Genomic DNA, 15,627 nt, shown 5'->3' on the forward strand with positions numbered 1-15,627 from the left:
GTTGACAGAATCGCAGGACGATAGTGAGCTCGAAGACGTGGAAGAGGACAGTGACTCTAATGATCCGGAAGACGAAAGCGAGTCGGTTGAAGAGGAAGATGACAATGAAGTGTTCGACTGCCAGGTAACGATGACGCTGTCTGAGTCGGATTCGTAATAGGGGTCTTCGTCATCAGAGATGTCGGAGTCGTCAGAACTGTAAGAGCAGTAGGAATACTCGTCGTCGTCGCTGAAGACCTCTTCATCCGAGTCGTGTTCGCTTGTGATGGTTCCTTCTTTCTGGGAGTTGCGACTCGTGTTGATGAAGAAGGACTGATCAACTTCTGCCCCTGGATCGTTGCTGGAGGGAGCAGGTCAGCAAAGCACTCGGAAAGCAATGGAGATACACTCACTTCGTCTCAGGGGTCACGTCCTCCAAGAGAGCGCGCTCGAGCTGGTCAACCATCCGTTCCATCTCACGGACCATATGCTTGGCCTTGCGGACGGCGCGTTCGCGCAGGGCAATCTGCTGGGGACCGGTTTCCTCCGTCGGAGTGTGGACGAAGTAGACTGCTCGTAGGGGGCTGACGATGACTTGGTCGATGAGGCCCGGAGTGTCCCTTCCAAGCACCGGAACGTCCTGAGTATCCGGGCTCGAGGGGTTGGCAGAGCTGGGGAGACGCATAGGCTTGGAAGAGAGTTTGCCGGTACCGGCGTCGAAGGTGTAGACAACAGTGAGAGGGAGAGAGAAGTAGTCAGACATTCTTGCAAAAGAAAAGTATACCGACTGCGCAGCAGTAGGTGAATTCGAATGTAAAATATGGGATAGGGAATATGCAGGTGTCAAGGGATGATGGGGGAAAGAGAGTAGGTGAGAAGCGTGTCAGTCTCGTACCTGTGTGCTTTTGTTAGTCGGAAGTCCGACTCGGTTTCCACACTGGTCAGCCGTCTATGGACGCGGGAGACCAAGAAAGACATCCGCTACTATTGGGATCGAGCCCAGGACCATGAGTGTGAGCCAATTGGAGACGACTGCGACGTACCGGAAGCCCGTGATAGATGCATAATCTCTCCGCTACTGCAACATAGCATAGTAGAGCTTGGCGTGTTTCTGCATTTGTTGTTGCGACGCGACAGAGCGCGAGCAGAGAAGCGACTCAGACCCTAGTAGATGTGCTCGTTGCACTAGCTGTTCGTGGCGAGGAAACATGAGGCGTGGAAGGTCTGTCTGCGATTGAGATTGCCAGCTGTGTATTCTCAATAATGCGGACGCATGATATTCATTGTGGAGGAGGAGGACAGGAGGGATCGACTGGAAGAAGACAGGGCAGGGCGGCGGCGTCTGTGCAAGCAACGCGTCAACAACAGCCACAACCGCGTCAGCGCCCGCGGCATCCACGTTATCCTCAGAGTTGCACACTGGTTTTCTTCTCTGTGTTCTTTCTGACCTCTCGCCTTGACTGCTGAGCTTCTCCGAGTCTTGGAACACCCTGGCCATCTTCGTGAAGTGCTCTGGAACATCCCGTCTCGGTCTCAATCCCAACGCGGTTCGGATGTTCAATTAGTATGGTGACCACCCTTCATAAGTCTTTCCCACTTTTATCGTCTACCCTCATCCCTACGCTTTACTGCTGCGCAGTATCATATCCCTCTCCCTCACACACTCTATCTTCTTCTTCATGCCTTCCTACAGGAACAGGAGCAGTGACAGTTTGGCGACGGCGGGCAGGGCGGCGAGGCCCCTTGTCAGGAGCGCGCACGAGCGGATGTCTCGCGAGTTGAAGAAGAACGCGCGGGCCCGGTACGGGGGGGCGACGGTGTGGACCAAGGCGAAGATGACGAGCGAGGCGAGCGACAGCTGTAAGATCACCAAAACCGACTTCTACGCGTTCACGAGGATCTGGGGCAGAGCTGAAGGTCGGCCTGTGAAGCGCATGGTGAGCGAGACGATCGAGACGACGACGACGACGAGCGAGCGCAAGAACAAGCGGAGGGCGTCGAGCGCGGCAGACGATGACCGAGTGGCGAGCAAGATTAAGACGCAGCACGTCACCGGCATCCTCAAGGTCTCTGGCCGCGCGAAGAGCCCGAAGCAAGTCCGTTGGTGCACGTCCGTTCAGGAGCCTCGGGAGATCGTCCGGGTGAGCACTCTGACCTCTCTCTCGTCGTCGGACAGAGATACTGACTCTGGACTCAGCCGCAGATGAGGGTCGCGTGCCCGGACCAGACCCCGACCCCGACCCCGAGTGCAGAACTTGCTGAGCCCAGGAGCAGGAGGCTCAAGAACCTTGCGAACTTCCCGAAATCGACGTCTTGGATCAACCAGCTCGCGGTTCCGACCTGGAAGTCGCTGGAGTTCGAAGATCTGCCGGATGTCCGTCCCATGGAGGTGACACCCCGGAAGGCCATGGTCATGCGCTACTCGGACGACCACCAGTGGAACCGCAGGAGGATCGTCATCCGTTCGTGGAAGGACCGCTCCGTCATGTACAACGACATGCTGAAGATGCAACGCGTTCTGGAGCGTTTCGTCGCGATGATGGCCAGGAGAGGCGCACCGATGGCTCAGCTACTTGCGTCACAGCGTGCGTAGGACTTTGTTTCTTAACTACTCTGGGTTGCGCTTCTGGGGACTTGGACTTGGACTTGGGATGTGGACTTTGTGCTTGTATCGTGCGCTTGGACTTGACTTTGTAGAGTAGCGGGACGATGGCGAAGCAGGGTTGGGCGGCGGCGAGTGTGGCTCCTCGTCGTTTGTCCTTCTCTGTGGAGTTGTCTGCTCTTGCGAAGGTTACCCCATGTATTTTCTCGGGACTCGGACTGGGGCTTGGACCTTCGGACATGGACCGTGTACTTGTATTCTACTGTGCTCGGGTATCCGGACTCTGTCATGCTTGTAAAGTAGTAGGGCAGCAGCGAAGTTGGGACTGGGTAGGCGGCGGGTGTGGCTCCCCGTCGTTTGCCTTTCTCAGCGGAGCTACTTGTCCTGCTATGGATACCCCATGTATCATGTTTTGCGCTGAACCCATCGTGATGAATATTTTGAGAGACGTTTAGAACACCGCGACCCTCACGCTGAATGTGATCGGCTGTAGTGGCGACGAAGAGGCATGGATGTCATCGCCAACAGCCGCACGATATCAGCCAACCGAGAGAACAACATGGTAAGGTATGTGTACGCGTAGAACACAATGAAGATAGTCAGTACAGAACTATTGGCCACAGACACTTCTAGGTAGGCAATGTCATCATAGGTCCATGTCGATGCCGTTATCACGTCAAAACATGTGGGTATAATAGGTACATGGAGCACTGGTGTCCGCAGTCAGCGGCGGCGACCCCCCTTCTTCCTCTTACACGATACAACATCTTGAGCGAAACGCCACGGTCACCGTGCAACCAAAATAATCACAAACACAACGACGACCACAATGACGAGGATACCTGCGAGCATCGTGGGCCCAATCCTCGCCACGGGATACACCCCACGCATGAGCGCATCTTGAACGAGGAAGTACCGCAGGACACCCACGGAAAGCGTGTAGATCCCCAGACCGATCATAACAGCCCCGAGAGGTCTTGCGAACTTCTCCACATGGCCGTCCGTCGCCCGGGCCGACAGGGTGAACAGCTGCACGAGTGCTGTTCCAGTGGACAACGCGCAGGTGAGCACAAGCGACAGACCGAAGAGCACAAGCACGCACCAACACCCGTCGATGAGATCGTCAAACTTGTCCTGGCATACGCGAGGAACGTGCGCTCGGACGCGAGATGGTCCCGCGCAACGCTCCCCGCGTTCTCCAGCGTGAGCAGGAGCCCCCACTCCCTCATAAACTCCCGCCAGCGCGGTTCCCTCCGTCGGTGCTCCTTGTGCGCCGATCGCGGCCTCAACCGCGCGTGGTGATCGTCCTCCTCGCTGCTCAAAGTCTCCGGATGCGACATGTCCGTTGGGGTGGTCACAAGCGGGCTGGCTCCGAACGGCATTGGGCTCGGGCTCGGGCTCTGCAGCCGTGGTGGTCGAATGACGAGAGTGGTCATAGCCGCGAGGCGAGAATTCGGAAGGCTCGAGGGCAGGGATTGCGAGAGGATGTCGGCGCGCTTGCGAGAATCTCGGTGCGTATGGCGCAAAGGCGTAAACAGTTTTCCTCAGGTCAGGCAGGCAGGACCATCCTTGACGTCAAGCAGCAGCTTCCAAGACACTTTGAGCAGCCAGGGTTAACGAGTACTATCTGCGGAGAGAATTCGTACCCAGATGGGGAGAGGACTTGGCAAAGAAGCAGCAGAGTGGGCTTGGTGTGGCCAGACGCGAAAGACCTGACTCAACTGACGCTCGCGAGCCTTGCGCGAGCGATCACGTGTTGATATACCACGACGCCTCCGAGCGAGCAGCCTCAGCTAATGACATCGTCATTCGCAGCCCTTACCTCTGACGACGATAGTTCACGACTAGACGAATAAATACGTATGGTACGAGGTTATATCAGTTTATCTGCCACCATGCACCAGCCGTAGACCCCGCGCGCTCGTCCAGCACATTTATCGACGAGCAAGTCCGTCAGCCCAACAGGAAGCCGGAGGTCCTCCACGTTGGGACAAATGGTGCGGAAAGGCTTCTTTTCGGCCTTCAGAGACGGACGTAGCGCATCGAGGCACTGGTCGACGAGATTGTGCGACGCAGAGCTCGAGGCAGGTGACATTCGGGAGGAGGCACAAGAGCAGGTTTGAGTCGCACCATGACGGCCACACACGCTGGCTTGCGATTGCGATGGTGACATGGTGGATCGCGGTAGCATGACCAGCGACAAAGGCTTCGATGGCTTGCTGGAGGGGCGTTCGTGTTGCCCCCGCCGTGTTGAGCTCGAGGCGTAGTCTCGGCGCTGGATGCAGCGATGGCGAGGTCTATTAAAGTGACGTCGATGGTGAGCGCGGTGGAGGGGTCCATGAAGCGAATCTCCGTAGAAAGGCGACAGACGGTGTGCGTCCATTCCATATAGACGGATGGTACAGTGCGATGGAATGACGATAAACGAGAGGATACTCCGCATGAGGTTGAGAGAGCTATTCTGGCCACGACAGTCACCGATGTCGAGCCTCCGCAGGAAGGGGTGGGATGCCGAGCCCATGATTGGCGGGTCAGGTAGGTATAAGCGGGTCGGCAGCCCGAATATCGTGGCGTCTTGAAGGACTCAAGGAGGGGTGTCTGCGACAGCAGCGCGAACAGGTCGTGGAGCGACCAATACACTGGGGAGGACACGAAGGACACGGACAGGTGCATCAAGCTCTCGCTCAAGTTGGAGGGCAAGAACGGCACGTCGTGCAGCACGAGGCTCCTGCCGTTCCTTGAACAGCTCGACCGTCCCCTTGAACATGGCCGAGTCGACCTCGTTCGCACCCGGACGAGCGACCCTGTGGCGTATGATCGCGCGCTCGAGCCAGCGCCCGGGGAACGCGAGTAGATCTACAGATAGCTCCGCGGGCGTGCATTCGCGCAAATCATGCAAATGCAACTCTGCAATTCTCGCACTCTACCCGACCGTATCCCTGAGCGCTGCGCTCGGACGGTTGCGATCGACATAGACGACCAGAGGGGCTTGCTAGGCGCGAGTGCGGAAGACGGACGACGTCTGGGAGATTGTCGACCACAGAGAGGGCATGTCGAGTGCGAGGACACGCCAGCTACGGCAGACGTGTGTGACGGGGAGGAGTTCGTTCGTCTGCTTGGTGGAGGGAGGTCCAACGTATCCAGGAAGCGAAAGCGAGGATGGCACCATGGAGAACACGAGGGCGAGCAGCTCAGGCGGGAGCTTGTTAATAGGACAACGTGCGTTCATTGTTTCTTGGACGAGGCTGACAGCATGATGAGCTGGATCTGTGTCAGCTGGAAGGTTTGGTGAGTTGGCGGAGGGGACGAGCATGATGGGGGAAGACCGTACCGTCTCCATACTGAGCGCGAATTTCCGGTCAGTACTCGATCGATGAGCAGTGGAATGAATGAGATGATGGGTACGGGAAGCTTGCGACGCCATTGGATGTCAAAAACATCGTCCAGGAAGCCGGGGACGGTGGCCATTAGGAGGGAGAGCAGCGATGAGAGAGAGGTACACCGCTAGGTGCAAAGCGACAGACTGACAGCGCAGTCAGAATTCAGCGGTAGGCATGGGCAGGGAGCAGTATTATTGTAGACTGACACCAAGAGTAATCATTGTTTATGCTGCACACCGCTGCTTGACAGGTCTGTTCTGTGGAATGTGGGCAGAAAATGGTTTCGAGCTTTAGGCGGTCGAACAAAGCGGTTGCAGTCGGGCTCACAGCCCGCTCAAATGTGGACGAATCTCTATGAAACTTGACATGAAGATTCGATACAATACTGGTATAGAAATGAGAGTTTGAAGGGAAGCGACGACTCGGAAGATATGAGGGCTGGAGTGATTCGATTCTAGATATGGTAGGTAGCCCCTCCATACAATTTGTACATGTTTGTACCGGGATGCTCGCCCCCTGCTGCGCCCCAGGACAAGCCCTCTTGCCGGTCGGAGAGTACTACTTCTTCCTCACAGGCAAATCTCCAGACAACGATTATCCAGTTGTCGATGACTTTGAACAATGGAGATTTCCCCGAAAGGAGTTGCATACTAGTTGGATTACCGAGCGGGCCTTTTCCACTCGGTACGACGGCTTCTCCGCGTCCGCAATGTCTGAGGCCGTGGGGAACTTCGACGATCCATGTTGCATCGTCACTGGATTCAAGTCAAGTAGGTCTCTTGGATATGCATTTTATGAGCATGTTGAAACTCACACGTCTTATGTAGGAAAATCGTGTGATACCGCCCATATTTGCCCGAAGGACCACGTCGACTGGTTCGAGGCTAACGACTTGTCATACTATACCTACAACAGCCTCGCTGGTGTTGACGACATAGGGAACGTAATATGCCTGCGCAGCGACGTGCACCGCTTCCTCGATGGCCACGGCTTTCTCATCTATCCGACCGACACCACTGGCAACTCGTTCATGGCCTACGTGATAGACGATACCGAGGCTGATTATGTGGATCTGCTGCATCGGCGGTTGCTCGAGGTGCCGGACCGCGTCTTCGCGCAGCTACTCTACGCTCGCTTCGCTTATACTATCATCAACCTCCCGCGCATGCAATCTTTCGAACTCTATCCACCCAACGAGAAGCTTGCCAAGGTGCGGGCGAGAAGAGCCCAAAGACTGTCCTCCAGGTCGCGGCGGCGGCCGAGGGAGAGCGTAGATCGGCAGGGCTCCGCCAGTAGGCTCTCAGTTGTGGATGACGCTCTTGATCACTCTGACTGCTCTGAGCCTGTCGAGCTGGACAACGTGTCAGGTGCCGAAGAAGAATATCCATCTGACGAAGAAAACTTGGAAGAAAGGTTCTTCCGACGTTTCCCGCAGCTACGTATGTCAGTCCGTTACTTCTGCTATCTCACACTAACGTGCAGTACCGGCATAGGCGAAGAGCGCGAATATTCAACCGACCCCTATTACAACATGCTCATGATTCATCCTGAAAGTCCTCGAATGCGGAAACTGATGGAGGAGTACAAGCGGAAGAATCCTCAGGTCAGTCAGCGATCCCAGGACACGGCGGAGTACGACACTGGAGATGACGCAGACGCTGAGGCTGCGTTGGGGGACATCGTTGGGGAGGACGACACGGCCGAACGAGACACGAAGCACGAGGGAACGACAGAATGCGCATGAACCATATCATGTATACCGAGGGGTGGTTATGCGAGGGGTGGTGATGTCATATTGTGACCCTTTGTACGGCGCAGAGGAGATGTATCGGTTACCAGCGGGGTGCAGTTGCTTGCTCTTTTACTTCGGACATATGATAGTCATGGTGATCTGATCGCGCCGATTCGCATGCAATGTCAAGAAGAGGTTATCCAGTAATGCAGGCAGATAACATCCTCGTCTCAAGTAGTGTATCCATCCCTGCCAGGAACGACGCCATACGCCGGTCCACCCTTCCCGTACATCTTGTGTAGGTCACCGGCAAGTGCGTCGGGGACTTCGTGTGCCGCAAAGTGTCCGCCCTTCTCGTGCTCGCCCTGGAAGACGATCTTTCCGAGCATATAGGACCACCTAACAAACAGTGGGGTTCGTTAGAGCAGGCAGCACTCGTCGTATAAAGAGATCCACTCACGACCTCGGAAGATGAACCATTTCACCCTGGAAGTACGATATGCCCAGAGGCACAGTCTGCCGCACACATCCAGTAAAGGCCGTGCCAGTCCCCCCACTGTTCATTTCGTAGTAGATCCGACCTGCAGCACCAGGTCCCGCCTTCGAGAACCAGTAGATCGACACCCATTCAATGACTGGGGCAAATGGTCAGTATCCCAGAAGGGGTCATGATTGCGCTTCAGACCTTCGTCGTCCGTCAAGGGTAGTTGTCCGACCAAGCCACGAGCTTCTCGTATATCCAAGCCAACAGCCCGATTGGTGAGTCCGTGAGTCCATACGCAAGCGTTTGCGGCTTCGTGGACTGCAACATGTTGTAAGCACTGCCCTGCTTGTTGAACATCTGAGCGGCCTTGAGATTCCGCACATCTGTCTTCCTGAACGGCAACAGGAACATCGACAAGAAGATCAAAGGGTTCTTGAGGGGTGAGGGTGGAGCGCCAGTGAGGGGCATGTTCGAGTGCCACGCTTTGATATGCTTGTGTCCATAGTGCGTGACGGCGTGGAGGCCGAGCTGCAAAGTACGAATGCGTCGTCAATATACTTGTACATGCTGCTGTCGAGCGGGACTCTAACAAGGTGTCCCCAGTCACCGCCCTGGTACACTAGCGAAATTATCAGCACAGTCTTTGGGACCTCGAAGGGTGTACGTCACTGTGCGTACCATATTCATTATAACCGAGGGAGACCATCAATTTGTTGAGCAACTAGTATTGTGTTCATTGTCAGCAGGTACGGCGCCGCCGCAGTCATCAAATGCCCGTCACCTCAGCATACTGAGGCCCCTTGAAGCCTGGCTTATTAATCGCACTAGAGAACCCAAACCCGGGAAGGCTGGGTGCCACGACGTGGAAGCTCGGATGATCTGGGGACTTCCCGGTCAACAGAGACAAGACCTTCCTGACCTCAAGGAAGTCCCCGGGCCCTACGTAGTGCGACGCCATGAGCATATGCCGATACCCAGGATGAGTTTACACCGGTACTCACATCCGTGGACGAAGAGAAGAGGGATCGCATTCTTGACCTCGCTCTTCTGGTGAACATAGTGAACATTCAGCGTGCCGAAGCCTTCAACCTCGATGTCGCGCGTGAACATAGGCAACTCGTTGATCTTTGCTTCAGCTTTGCGCCAGTCGAACATGTCCTTCCAGTGCGCCGCGAGTCTTTTCACGTCACCAAGAGGGACGCCGTAGTCCCACCCAGCGCCGTCGAGCTCGTCCGGGAAGCGCACCAGGCGAAGTTTCTGGCGCAGCAAATCCAAGTCAGCCTGTGGGATCGCTAACTTGAATGGCTCCTCTGTGGCTGTCGGATTTGTCATGACTTGGAGGGAGGAGAAGACAAGGATGCAGCGCGTGTAAGTCAAAGGGTTACCTTATCCTGCACGTGAGAACACACTGAAGTCTAATACGCGTCCCGCCTCGTTTCCTTGCTTCAGCGCTCGAAATCTCGAAGTATAACCCACAGCCTTTCCCGCTAATACCCGTTCTTCCCAGGCACGACACCGTGCGCAGGCCCTCCCTTCCCAAACATCTTGCGCAGGTCTCCAGCGAGCGCGTCGGGCTGCTCGAACGCCGTGAAGTGACCGCCCTTATCATGGTCGGCTTCGAAGACCAGATTGCCGATGGTGTGAGACCACCTACGTTCGAGGCTATGTGAGACATACTATGTGGGGAGAAGGATGATGCCATTGGGTACGCACGACTTCGGCAGCTGGATGATCTCCTTCGGGAAGTAGGACGCGCCGAACGGCACAGACGACCACTCCGTTCCATGGGAGGTGTCGTGCGTCATGCCTCCAGTGAGCTCGTAGTAGATCCTCGTCGAGGCACCCGGGCCTGCTCTGGAGAACCAGTATATGGAGATCCACTCGATCACTTCGTCTCGTTAGCCGCCAGTTCGCTCAACTACAAGTGATGTGCGTCGTACCTTCTTCGTCCGTCCAAGGGTATTCGTCCGTCCATAAAATGAGCTTCTCGTAGATCCAAGATAGGAGGCCAATCGGCGAGTCTGCGAGACTATATCCGATGGTCTGTGGCTTGGTGGCTTGTTCATTGAAGTACCCCGTCCCTTTCAAGTGCTGCTGCTTCGTGTGTGCCACTCGCTTCATACTACTCGCGTCATACGAGAGGAAGAACATCCCCATAAAGAGGAAAGGGTTTTTGAAGAGCGTAGGCTGTTTGGGCCTGCGGAAAGGTTGATTAGATCAAGCTGTTCAGTACGGCAAGGGATTGTGCGCATACACAGGCATGTTCGTATGCCAGGCCTTCACATGTTCATGGCCGTAATGGGTGACGACGTGTTGAGCGAGCTACGATAGGATGCATACTGTAAGCCTTTTGCCGGATTGACAGACGTGAGTTAGTGAACTTGCCACGTAGCCCCAGTCTCCTCCTTGATATACTGCAGGCGTCTACGCGTCAGAGACGCAGGCTCAATGGATTCATACCCAGACGTACCGTATTCCTTGTACCCAAGAGCCAACATGAGCTTGTTCACAACCTGTAGCAAGGTCAATACCTGCGACATCCCTCTCGTGCCTGAGCCAACCAACCTCGGCATATTGAGGACCCTTGAACCCCGGCTTGCTGGGGGCCTGAGAGAAACCGAACCCAGGCAAGCTCGGAGCAACGACGTGGAAGCTGGGGTGGTCGGATCCGCCGGCTGTCAAGAGCGGAAGGAGCTTCCTGACCTCTATGAAGGAGCCAGGCCCTGCAACGACATTGTAAGCAGGGCAATTCACGGGTGTAACGCGTAGAGAGAACGCCTACAGCCATGTACAAACAACAGTGGAATCGCGTTGGCGACGTCGCTCTTCTGGTGGACGTAGTGGATATTGAGCGTTCCAAAGCCTTCGACGTCGATGTCGCGGGTATACATCGGGAGCCGGTTGAGGGCAGCCTCAGACTTGCGCCAGTCGAAGCCGTCCTTCCAGTACTCCACGAGCCTCTTGACGTGCGGGAGAGGGACTCCATAATCCCAGCCTGCGCCTTCGAGCTCATCTGGAAAACGGCTAAGCTCTAATTTCTTCTTCAAGAAATCGAGCTCGGAGTCTGGGATAGAAACAGAGTACGGCTGTTCGTCAATGCTGGCCATAGCTGTCAATGGTTATGAGGGGGCTATCTGCGGATGGTGGGTTGGAGAAAAAAGAAGGAAAGTGGGTCGAACGGGTTATATGGGGTGGCCCTGAGAAGCCGAACATTGTTTCGGGATGTCGGCCATGCCGCAACCCGGGCTGATGCTACCACGGTGACGAGGCAACGATGGAGTCCCAACCAGAGCAGACAAGCGATGCTTATGGGTGTTGCTGTAGAAGGGTTAGTGCGGTCTTACAGCTGGTGACTATTCGGAACTCAGCACTCACATACATATCGCTGGTTATATGATTCGTTGATTCACCGTCTGCACGTCGATATCCTGACTAATTATTTGGCGAGAACGAGAGAGAAGTCTTCGGCGTGAGTCTGTGGCGCGCGTAAGCTGGATGAGCTTGGTCAGGACAAGTTCGGCGAAGACATTCGAAACTTACGTATTATGCCACGTGTTGTGCGCAGACGCCGTCGGCCTGGAGACGCCGTTACGCTTTGATCTCAACTTGATTGATGCTGAAGACAGTCTACCGCAAGAGAGCGTATTCATGCTGCATGCAGACTGAGAGGAGAGCGTCGAACTCGTTGGGTGGTGGCTACGTCAGAGCTGGGTCTGGCGCACAGCCACCCCCATGCCGCGCCCTGCTTCGCGAGGTCCGAACCTATCCAGTTACCTTCTGGCTCTGCCACTGACCGCATGCGATTTTCCATCAGCTCGCAATCCACTCAGCTCTCGTGCGCGGGAATCTATCTGCTCATGATGAGATACCATGGATGCCGCACCGGAAACCAGATACACGTTGCAACCTTCTGGTGATTCTCTTCCCCGATATGCATCGGACCCAGGCAAGGTGCAAGAGGACCGGAGGATGTCGATGATATTGGATCGGCCTCGAGGTAGGCTGTAGAATGCTCAACGACACCATGCACATAGACCCTACCTCATATCGCTGAGACACAGAGCCTAGAGGTACTGTCCAACTGTTTCGTGATCACGATACATCCGCTAATCATCTGCGCCGCTAGGAACGTTTGCGTACATCTTGACCACTCATTGCCATGACTGGCAGTGCCGATGCCGTCAATATCGTGCGGCGCATCAAGAGCATCAGGGGCGGGTCTGGCGCGGCACTGGCCAGCCATACATACCAGCGATTATCGCTTCACGAGCGTCCCTTCCATCGACCCCTCCGCGTATCGATCACCCCAAGACTGTGCAGGAGGCCGATCAAGGCGTGGGTCACTATTGATAGCACCAACCACTACCAGAACACAATAGCTTCACGCTTGTTGTCTGCAACTAGTAAGTCTCCCATTTGGATTAGCTCGCTCTGGCGGATACCTTAAACCTGATGGACGTAGGAAGGCTGTGCAATTTGTGCGGCATCGCCAAGAAACATAACGAGATATAACGATCGCAATGAAATCGTAGCGCACATATTGCGGGGATGGTCGGTGAGTCCACGCATCGTTCACGCAATACATGTACTCAACGAAGGCACGTTGCGTGGCGCGCCATTCGGGACCGGTTCAGAGACTCCGTGATTATCTAATAACCACCGATCGGTGCTCTTGCAGTTCCTTACACCGGTCGTATCTCGCCCGAGATGTTCCAATGCTACCGCAGCCTTGATACAGGTTTGGGTTCTATGGCCGTCTAGCTGTCGTCTCCGCTCTCACGGGAGATCACGTTGCCCCATATCTATCTCAGGGATGGACGCTGAAATGTTCGAAAAAGATTCAAGCGGGGACGCATCCAGGTCGGCAAGTGCGAACCCACTGCGAACAAGGTTCGTTGCGGTAGCTTGAGGCTATATACCCAAGAGCGATTCGCCCATTTCCCAAAATTTGTGATATCATCCGAACTCATGGGTCACGGGCGGGATGCCGGCACGCTTCCTTCGGTGCAGTATGAACGCCGGCCGACAGCACGTTCGACAGAAACTGCCAAACATCTACACTGGATCTCAAACATTGCTTCTCGAGCATTGTTTGCCGGGAACGTGCTACAGCCTTTCGCCCGCAATGCGGTACTGCATCCTCTCACACCGAGTCCCCTCCGTCTCCATGCAAGGTATCAGGTAGAGCTGTGGTCTCACGACGCCTGATCGGTAACTCATGAGCTCACCTGCGTCTCACGGAGCTCCCTCTCGTGGATGCACGCATTGGACTGCCGAGCCATACGCTCCGCTCAGGGACGCACCAAACACGGGCCTTTCAGCTCGGGCTCTGTGGTCGGCCGGCGAGCGGAGCGGAGGATAGCTTGGGAAGATGTGCGGAGAGGTGTATCTGTACAATGCTCCATCCCAGCTAGGTCGTCACCCATGCGATCCCGTTGCTGTGGATGCGGAAATGGACTTCCCTTACCTGCGGTCTCTTCTGTTCCGGAAGATGTGGTCACTTCTTTCTCGCGCGTCAGGTACGCGTTCTCATACGCCCTGCTATACGTATACAGCCGCGCTAACCTTCACCTCCCACCCGACATGCTTCATTCCAGGGCTTCGATGACGAAACGCCCTCGCATTGGGTGTCCGAGCCAAATCCGAGCAGGCTAGCAAGCCAACCCAGTTACCCCGTTTTGCGAGCCGGCCCGGTGCAAAGGCTGTGTGCGCGTCCACCACACCTGAGGAGGTGGCCCACCCTACCGCCACTGCATAGGGCCTCTTACGTGTCGACAAGGCGCGTTCGTGCCGTGTGCAATGTCGGCCCTACACGGTCCCATGCAAGGCCCATGTGGGCGGGATCCTCGCCGCCCCATCTTCGCGTTCCCACTGCACTGTCCGGATAGGATATCGAGATATGTAGGCCAAGACGCCTATGCAATTCATGGCCGCCACGCATACGTACGCCCTTCTGTTCTCCCGCGATCATCAGCCCACGTTGACGCTGCGCTTCCGTAAGAGCTCCGCCCTTCGCTGACCACAACGCACCAATGGATTGCCAACCCGCGTCGTGACGCAGCTCTGAGATCGGAAGTTTGATCAGGATAGCATCCGAAGCCTGTGCTGCATCACCGCAGACGCGTACGAGCGGTGACTGTGGTTATTATCGCGATATCTTTCGGCGCATTGGGAGTCGCCGCCGCAGGACGGTGCGAGGTGAGTACACTCAATGCCTGGCCAGACTCGGTGCTCACACGCCCAGAAATAGAAAGCTCAGCCACCGGTCCCTTTGTCTCTCGACGCGTGCCCTTCCATATCCGAGTCCAGGGTCGGGCCTTTCTCTCTTGCAAATTAGCCCGCCCCCACGTTTCGGAAGTCTGCATGTGCCCTCTGCGACCGGAGTCTGTACGTTTACAGGCCGCCTAGCGCACAAGCTATCCAAACCTTGAGCTTGCGAAGCGACCCCCAAGCCAACACCGTGCACCATTTCCCCCGTCGCGCGCACACTGCGCCATCAGAATCACCAGGTCGGCGCCTCCGTTACGGGAGGGTGACGTACAGGGCGCGACGGGCACGGATTCGCTTGAGGGCGGGCTGGAGCCTGCACGGACTCGACCACAGCGTCGCTCTCTTCGGCACGGTGAGCACCCACGCTATTCAAATTGCGCCCTCCTGATAGCCCCAAGCTAGCTTACCGCCAGAACTCTCTGCGTTTGAAGGACCTTAGCAGCAATACATCCCGGGGGCGCGTCTCTTCTCTCGCGTATCTCTGCACCCTCGGGCTCATCCTCATCGGATCCGTACCATCGCTGCTCGGGGGCCGACTATGCACCGCGACGAACGAGCGCATCGATGAATGTGTCCGAGACGTCCGTGCGTCTTTCTCCCGCAATCCAGACCAGAAAGGCGAACTGCCTGAACCAGCGTGCGGGGCGCTCAATCCCGGAGACTCTGTCCATCCTTGCGTATTGTGGTCTGGGCCCGGAGGACACGACGACGCTGCGTCGGCGTGCACCCGCGAGAAGCCCGGAGTTTTCCCCTGTGATGCATCTAGGCCCGGAGGGATACTCGGACCCAAGCTCTCGCTCGGGGGCTCCGGGGACGCTGGGCCCTGCAGAGGTGAAGAAGGCAAGTAGGGTCTGTGCGCGTCGAGCGATGTGTTGTGGTCTCATGCACGCAGAGAGCCTGAGGCCTGAGGCTGCACATTGACGATCATCCGCAAGAACGCGGTCTCAACACGGCGAGGGCCATCTAGAGGGCGGGACGCTCAGACCACCTGACGCGATGCACTCACCTCTTCTCTTCGGAACTTGGTGCGTGAGTGCGCGTTTTTAGAGTTTGCACCTTCGAGCTGGATGGACGCCCATATGCTAGGAATGGACGCGCGATGGCCCTTACGGACGCACCGCACGGCATCCCATCGCGGTGGAAGCGTCCGTCTTGCGTGCGAGGGCGAGGGCCTGCACTG

At 56.2% G+C, this 15,627-nt stretch overlaps 8 protein-coding genes across 8 annotated transcripts; 4 read left to right on the plus strand and 4 right to left on the minus strand.

Moving 5' to 3' along the window:
- Window positions 1–1,550: 1,550 nt before the first annotated feature.
- On the plus strand, window positions 1,551–2,572 carry L226DRAFT_613727 (uncharacterized protein; the record flags this gene model as incomplete). The annotated part of the gene is made up of 2 exons (XM_067686534.1): window positions 1,551–2,120; window positions 2,177–2,572. The coding sequence occupies exons 1-2, from the start codon at window positions 1,659–1,661 to the stop codon at window positions 2,570–2,572; spliced, it is 858 nt and encodes a 285-aa protein (XP_067534505.1). The 5' UTR covers window positions 1,551–1,658.
- Window positions 2,573–3,367: 795 nt separating this feature from the next.
- L226DRAFT_464529 (uncharacterized protein) lies at window positions 3,368–3,810 on the minus strand (the record flags this gene model as incomplete). Its single annotated transcript, XM_067675865.1, has 2 exons — window positions 3,368–3,621; window positions 3,684–3,810. The coding sequence occupies 2 exons, from the start codon at window positions 3,808–3,810 to the stop codon at window positions 3,368–3,370; spliced, it is 381 nt and encodes a 126-aa protein (XP_067534506.1).
- A 1,763-nt stretch (window positions 3,811–5,573) lies between these two features.
- L226DRAFT_571838 (uncharacterized protein) lies at window positions 5,574–6,049 on the minus strand (the record flags this gene model as incomplete). The annotated part of the gene is made up of 3 exons (XM_067684604.1): window positions 5,574–5,857; window positions 5,913–5,922; window positions 5,987–6,049. The coding sequence occupies 3 exons, from the start codon at window positions 6,047–6,049 to the stop codon at window positions 5,574–5,576; spliced, it is 357 nt and encodes a 118-aa protein (XP_067534507.1).
- A 438-nt stretch (window positions 6,050–6,487) lies between these two features.
- Window positions 6,488–7,850, plus strand: L226DRAFT_535839 (uncharacterized protein; the record flags this gene model as incomplete). The annotated part of the gene is made up of 3 exons (XM_067680999.1): window positions 6,488–6,731; window positions 6,789–7,400; window positions 7,455–7,850. Coding segments are annotated over 3 exons (1,107 nt in total), but the record flags the coding sequence as incomplete, so codon positions are not given.
- Window positions 7,851–7,923: 73 nt separating this feature from the next.
- Window positions 7,924–9,509, minus strand: L226DRAFT_546256 (alpha/beta-hydrolase; the record flags this gene model as incomplete). Its single annotated transcript, XM_067682411.1, has 7 exons — window positions 7,924–8,092; window positions 8,154–8,293; window positions 8,418–8,705; window positions 8,768–8,796; window positions 8,856–8,898; window positions 8,959–9,116; window positions 9,179–9,509. 7 exons carry the CDS (start codon window positions 9,507–9,509, stop codon window positions 7,924–7,926), a joined length of 1,158 nt encoding a protein of 385 aa, XP_067534509.1.
- A 155-nt stretch (window positions 9,510–9,664) lies between these two features.
- L226DRAFT_546257 (alpha/beta-hydrolase) lies at window positions 9,665–11,284 on the minus strand (the record flags this gene model as incomplete). Its single annotated transcript, XM_067682412.1, has 8 exons — window positions 9,665–9,827; window positions 9,891–10,071; window positions 10,118–10,374; window positions 10,432–10,499; window positions 10,563–10,591; window positions 10,648–10,690; window positions 10,743–10,900; window positions 10,960–11,284. The coding sequence occupies 8 exons, from the start codon at window positions 11,282–11,284 to the stop codon at window positions 9,665–9,667; spliced, it is 1,224 nt and encodes a 407-aa protein (XP_067534510.1).
- A 507-nt stretch (window positions 11,285–11,791) lies between these two features.
- L226DRAFT_91483 (uncharacterized protein) lies at window positions 11,792–12,694 on the plus strand. The gene is made up of 5 exons (XM_067687331.1): window positions 11,792–11,931; window positions 11,992–12,174; window positions 12,239–12,247; window positions 12,304–12,580; window positions 12,640–12,694. The coding sequence occupies exons 2-4, from the start codon at window positions 12,048–12,050 to the stop codon at window positions 12,525–12,527; spliced, it is 360 nt and encodes a 119-aa protein (XP_067534511.1). The 5' UTR covers window positions 11,792–11,931; window positions 11,992–12,047; the 3' UTR covers window positions 12,528–12,580; window positions 12,640–12,694.
- Window positions 12,695–13,351: 657 nt separating this feature from the next.
- Window positions 13,352–14,191, plus strand: L226DRAFT_91407 (uncharacterized protein). Its single transcript, XM_067687330.1, has 3 exons — window positions 13,352–13,696; window positions 13,775–14,120; window positions 14,179–14,191. Exons 1-2 carry the CDS (start codon window positions 13,622–13,624, stop codon window positions 14,063–14,065), a joined length of 366 nt encoding a protein of 121 aa, XP_067534512.1. The 5' UTR covers window positions 13,352–13,621; the 3' UTR covers window positions 14,066–14,120; window positions 14,179–14,191.
- Window positions 14,192–15,627: the final 1,436 nt, after the last annotated feature.

The sequence above is a fragment of the Lentinus tigrinus genome (genome assembly GCF_003813185.1).
Source record: "Lentinus tigrinus ALCF2SS1-7 unplaced genomic scaffold L226scaffold_15, whole genome shotgun sequence".
NCBI lineage: Eukaryota > Fungi > Basidiomycota > Agaricomycetes > Polyporales > Polyporaceae > Lentinus > Lentinus tigrinus.